The sequence below is a fragment of the Cucurbita pepo genome, unplaced genomic scaffold, assembly GCF_002806865.2.
Source record: "Cucurbita pepo subsp. pepo cultivar mu-cu-16 unplaced genomic scaffold, ASM280686v2 Cp4.1_scaffold000234, whole genome shotgun sequence".
NCBI lineage: Eukaryota > Viridiplantae > Streptophyta > Magnoliopsida > Cucurbitales > Cucurbitaceae > Cucurbita > Cucurbita pepo.
The window spans coordinates 58,979-64,769 of record NW_019646488.1 but is presented as its reverse complement, the minus strand read 5'-3'; the positions used below and the strand labels follow the sequence as shown (position 1 = coordinate 64,769).

The window sequence follows — 5,791 nt, the reverse complement described above, 5'->3', positions numbered from 1 at the left end:
TCTAGAAATAAGGACCAAATTTGAATGAAAATTCTTATTTATGAAAGGATTTGTTGGAGGAATTTGGAAGGCATTGATCAAATTAAGAGCAGTTTTAAGTATGAAGGCAAAAATATCAATACAAGTAAATAATTGTTGGGAGTTTCAATTCAAGTTTTGACTTGTAAAGCGGTATGAGTATGTTAATAGTTTATTGAAGTTAAACATGATTAACAAATAGTTTATATGGATTACGAGTAGATTATAAACATGTTATTTAGATACTATGCTTCTCTAGATTATGTTGTCACAGTGCCCAACTCGCTCAGAGTTGATTCTTCATTCTAAATTCCACTGCTTTTCATCCCTCCAACGCACAAAAAATATGAGACTAAATCCACTAATTCAGATCCAACTCAAAAAAGAACAAACTAGCTCACTATCTGTATCACAAACAGAAAAATTCCATGAATGGCAACAAATCAACAACAACATGCCCCATTTGGGAAGTAAACAATACTCTGTGAGGGACGAAGGAACTCATAAATATATAGTTTGATCTCCCAAACAGTCTGAAACAACAGTTGAGAACACACAACGGAAAATAGACGAGGACAAATACAAGACTGTGACAATTTACACCTAAACCAGAAGAAAAACATGAAAATCATTTTGATACAGGACACACGACTGTTATTCTAGTCAATTTCCTGCCCCAGATTAAAAAAAAAACACAGTTTTTCAAGGGAAAATTTATAGAGAAATTCACTTCGCACCCAAGGTCGGGAACTGCCCAGGGTCCTCAATGGATGGGGCTGCAACATTGCTTATCGAGCTGCCACCGTATCCTCCCCTTGAACCACGACCACGACCCCTTCCCCGCCCACCTGGGGTGTAGTGTCGCTCTCCTTCCGCAGGCCTCAAAAACTCATTAATACTCAAAGACTATAAACAAGAAAACAAAAGAAAATTTAGTAATTTGACCTTTTACAAGGTCTATTTTCATATTTTCATATTTAAATTCTAGAATCAATTAAATTTCTTGATGAAGGTTCCAAATAGACCCAATAAAAAGCATCCTATGTCCTCGCAGGACATCTATGTTTTCAAAACATAAGCCTTGAGGAAAGCAAGTTGTGTGGTTAAACTTAAGTTAAAAGGTAAGTTAAATGAGGCATATAATTCACTGCATAATTGACTTTACAGAAAATTTTATGTAAAAAAACCTACTACTTTATGCCTAAAAAGCAAGAGGTCACACTAAAAGACAGCCATAATTTTGTCCGTCATTTGTGGAAGGAAAAAGTGTTTGGGGTGGTAACAGATGAGGGAAAGCTAAAAGGTCAGTTCTTTCTCTATTTCTTGATTTTCTTTTCCTTACCTCATTTACTATTTTCATTTTCGTCTCATTGTCTTTTGCTCTTTTAACTCCTCAAAACAATTTGGAAGAAGGCTCGTAGGGTCTTGAGATGCATTGTTTTTCCATCTTCTGAGGGCAAGGCAAGATTTTGGTCCAATTTTGTTTCTCCATTTTGAGGTGATTAACTCATGGAAACTTATGCATATTGAAAGACAATTGAAATTTTTCTTTTTCTCTTTACAATATTGTTATGTTATTATATGATTTTTAAGTTTAAAATAAGGCTTATGGATCAAGACATACACTCATCAGCCTCACTCAGCCTCACAAAGACAATGGCTGGAGGCTGCCCTAAGACTTTTAGAATTTTTCTAGACATCAAACCTGAGTAAACAATTTAATGGGCAGAAATCGTTTATAAGAAGAGGCAATAATACCTTCTTAGTTCTCTCCTCCTTATCTGCAATTTCTTTTCGCTTATCCTTCTCAGATCCCTGCTAGTGGAGTAACAGAAGAACATGAAATGGTCAAATTCTCATTAAATGTACCAAGAAGCTAAGTGTCATCAGATCCCATCGATAATCAACTCCAAAAGAGGATTAAGTGCGTACCAATTTAATAAAGATGTCGTTGTTCTCCTTCTTGCTTGAAAGTTGTTGCATGGATGCAAATTCTTTGGGATCCACCTTCCTCTCCTCAGTTTTTAGAGCCATGAGGGCCTTCCTTTTATCCTCAAGCAACTTTTCATATTCCTCCAGAGTCATTTCCTGCATCAGAATAAAAGAGTAAACTAGATTAAAAATAAAGCGAAACAGTAGAACGGAGTTCATAATCAAAGCTCACCATGCTAATATGCAATCAAATTTTGTTAGATGAATCAGATTTATGATTTTAAGAGTATAGTAAAGCTAACCTTGTCTTCTGGTTCTGTTTCCTCTGGTTCTTTAGCAGGGTTCTCCGTGTTGACACCTGATGTATCTTCCTCTTGAACGGGCTTCTCATCACCCACATTCTTTTCAGGTTCATTAACAGCTTCCTCTGGTACCCTAGATATAAAACAGAACTTTTAAGGTACAACTAATTATCAAGGAGAGAAAAATAAGCTTATTAGCATAGAGAGATAATGACACAAGCATAAAAATATAACCCCGCCCCCACTTTAAAGAAAAATGAGGCTGGCCAAACTCACTTTATATGGTTGAGGCCTTCTAACAGAAAAAAACATCCACGATGATGGAGGGTATATACGTGCACTTACTCAGCAAATTCGTCAGCTGGTCTTCCCCAATTTCCACGACCGGCCCCTTCACGTTTGTATCCATTTCTAGGAATAAAAATCAGGAAAAAAGCATCAAAACAGTGTAAATTATACAGCAGGAGTGAGTAAAATGAGGTTTTAAAAAACAGACTAACCCACGGCCAGTTCCACTGTGGCGTTCAAATACTCTACGAGGGCGTTCCCCATCAGCAGCCTCTCCATTATTGAAACCACCACGACGACCACCACGACCACGAGGCCCACCATATCCACGCCTTTCAGTTGTCTTTCCAGCCTCTCCATCCTCAGGTGCACTAGTGTTGTCACTATTGGCAAAGTCACGATTGAAGCCCCCACCCTCACGGCCTCGCCCATATCCTCGTCCTCCACCTCGTCCATTGCCACGGCCTCCACGACTGCCTTCATTCCTTGATTCTCTTACTACTCAAAGCAAGAAAAAGACCATCTCAATCTCCCAATGGGTAATTCAACCAATGGAAACTCATAAGAATCCAATGATTAGAGAAACAGTAGGTTGGTAAACTATAATCTAACAGGACGACAAAATTATAAGAAAAGCAGGACAAACATAAGAACGAAAAATTGATTGCAGACTACCAAGTTCCCGCAAAAGAGTCCAAATCAATAAACAGTCATCAAGTTCAGCAAGGTGTAAAGTTAAGGTTTTACCGATAGATTCAAATAATTAAAAAATCATCACAAACAAAAAACACATCATAGTAAGATAACATAAGGTTTTGTTTGCAGAAAAAGGAAATTCAATACTTCCACGGAATTAAAAACAGCTACCACCCATCACTCTTGCTTAGTTTTAGAGCAAAAATCCAAATAGCTAGAAGAAAAACAATAAACTACATCTGAAAAATGTAAATTCAAACAACCAATAGCGAGAAATGAAAGGATCAATATTCAAATCAAAGCAGAGATTTAGAAACGAAGAATATTACCAGCCTGAGAAGGTGGTAGAGGGTTGGAAGGAAGACTAGCAGGCTTATTTTGCTGAGACGGCGAAACCACCGGTTTGGTCTGAGCAGAGCCTTTCTTGGGCGGCGGTGCCGTTACTGCCGCCACCTGCTTAGCCGCAATTAGCTGCGAGGGGTCCTCGGCGTCATCATCCCCCAACAAATCAAAAGGATTAACGGTCGCCATTTCCAAACTAATCTGGAAACCAAATACCCCAAAAAAGAGCTCAAAAAACAGGAAATTCCACTCCGAGAAAGGCGACCAGGAAAGCTATCTCAACAAGAGCTCCATGAATATAATAAAAGAAAGAACAGGGATGTTGTAGAAAAACAAAAAGTTAAATGGAGAAAAAAAGAAGAACCCTAGCCGCAATAGAAGAGTGACCAACGTGAGTGAGTAAGAGCAAACCAACACTTGACCTAAATTCCTCAATTTATTTGCGTCCTTCCAACCTTTGTTATTCCAACATATTCCTGCGCCGTCCTACTAAATTTACCTCTTTTTTTTTTCTTTCTTTTGGTAAATTTTTTTAGGATTTTAACCTCAACTTTTTTTACTTTTACTTGGGTATTATTTATCCAAAAGAAATAAAAAAATAAAAAAAATAAAAAAAAAACATTTTAACTTTTAATGTCCGTCATGTTGATTGTTTGATAGGTTTACTTTGAATATAACCAAGTTTAAGTGAATTTCATTAGGAAGGAAAACCATGTTTGGAAGTAGTTCGTAGATATTCTTTATCATTGATCTTACAAACTCATTATTTCATTGAAGTTGGAACCACGCCATGTACGTAGGATTGCATAGAAAAGCCACAAGATAGTGTGTTGCGATTGCATGGGAGACCAAATAACGATGGTGTAGTTACATGTGTACCTCTCCCATAACATCTATATACACCTTTAAAATAATTTTTTTAAAAGATTTGAAAAATTAGAACCACCCTAGATGGAGTGCCAAAGTGTTACCGAAATAAGAGAATATAAATTAGCACTCTAAGACAAGTTGAGTTTGTTGATATAATCATTACAAGCAAGTCCATCCTTCCCGAGTTTTCGTAATTACAGTTGAGTTAAAAGTTTGTGTTACCCCTGTAATTCCATCTTTTGAAGTACCACTAATTCTCTGATGAACAATTTTTTTATGATTCAATCATAAATCAAGTCCCTCTCTGCCAATAAGAGGGTGGGACACCATTGTTAAGTCTCAAAATCAGCACCGAAGAGAATAACTCATCTACTTTCCTTATATAGAAAGGAGTGAATTCCGTTATATTATATTCCCAGCTCTCTATTTAGTCAAGTCTTGAAAATGGCAAACATGTTGAATCGGCTACAAAAATCATTCTCATCCATACAAACCAAAGGACAAGCTCACAAGCACGAGTTCATAACCCACTCAAGTTTAAGATCGGGTGGCATATGATCATCATATAAATTATTAATCTTCTCAATTAACGAATTTATAAAGAGAGATTAAATATTTCGTGGTCTGGTCTTATACAAACTCATTGTATAGGATACCCCTACTCACATGTCTTCACATGAATGATTTAGATCAATTCATTTGTAACAATTATAAAGCAGGTCATATCAATAGTGTTACTAAGATAAGATACCCAACTTTATCGCTATACTATAGAACCTTTAGGTTATTGTTTGGCACGATCATATTGTATGTCAACCACATATTGTTCAAGATTTCATCAATAACTTTAGATTTTTCATATAATAGATGGTATTAAATTGTAAATAAAAAATAAAATTATTATTAAAAAATAAAGAACAATTAGGAAGGGCATAAATCCCAAGAAAAATATGCTAGGGTTCCACACTTCATCTTGTCTTGTTCTTATTCTTGACTTGAGAACTTAGACCCTTAAGTTCCGTTCTTGAGTTCTAAGTTCTTGCCATGATCTTGCCAAAAGACTTTAATTTTGAGTTCTAAGTTCTTAATCTTGGTTCTTGCCTAACGGTCTTAGTTCTGAAGTTCTAGGTACTTAGTTTAGAGAACTTGGAATTTGATTCATTTCCTTAGTTCTTATTTTTTTTATTATTATTAATTCTTGTCTTTGTCTTCTTATTCTTGGTTCTTATTTTGCCCTAGAGAAGAAGAGAAGAAGATGAGACATATCTCGTAATCCTATGCATTCTAGGTGACCTTCAAACATTTTATCCATTGTTATTTAATTTGATGCATTGTGGTCACTA

The 5,791-nt window shown here is 36.1% G+C and overlaps 1 protein-coding gene across 2 annotated transcripts; it reads right to left on the bottom strand.

The window, feature by feature from the left end:
- Positions 1 to 461: 461 nt before the first annotated feature.
- On the bottom strand, positions 462 to 4,030 carry LOC111784555 (RGG repeats nuclear RNA binding protein A-like). 2 transcript variants are annotated; one of them, XM_023665216.1, is made up of 7 exons: positions 3,566 to 4,030; positions 2,753 to 3,038; positions 2,598 to 2,663; positions 2,253 to 2,385; positions 1,951 to 2,106; positions 1,777 to 1,836; positions 462 to 924 (listed from the first exon to the last, which is right to left on the bottom strand). In XM_023665216.1, the coding sequence occupies exons 1-7, from the start codon at positions 3,765 to 3,767 to the stop codon at positions 745 to 747; spliced, it is 1,083 nt and encodes a 360-aa protein (XP_023520984.1). In that variant the 5' UTR covers positions 3,768 to 4,030; the 3' UTR covers positions 462 to 744. The 2 variants fall into 2 exon arrangements, with proteins under 2 accessions (XP_023520984.1, XP_023520985.1); XM_023665217.1 differs by having other exon boundaries at positions 1,777 to 1,833.
- Positions 4,031 to 5,791: the final 1,761 nt, after the last annotated feature.

Bases quoted from the DNA above. Each gene is read 5' to 3' on its own strand.
- LOC111784555 (XM_023665216.1), bottom strand. From the start codon at position 3,767: ATGGCGACCGTTAATCCTTTTGATTTGTTGGGGGATGATGACGCCGAG. The intron at 2,664-2,752 runs GTTAGTCTGTTT...TTTTATTCCTAG, and splicing joins CACAGTGGAACTGGCCGTGG to AAATGGATACAAACGTGAAG. The intron at 2,107-2,252 runs GTTAGCTTTACT...ATTCTGATGCAG, and splicing joins AAACAGAACCAGAAGACAAG to GAAATGACTCTGGAGGAATA.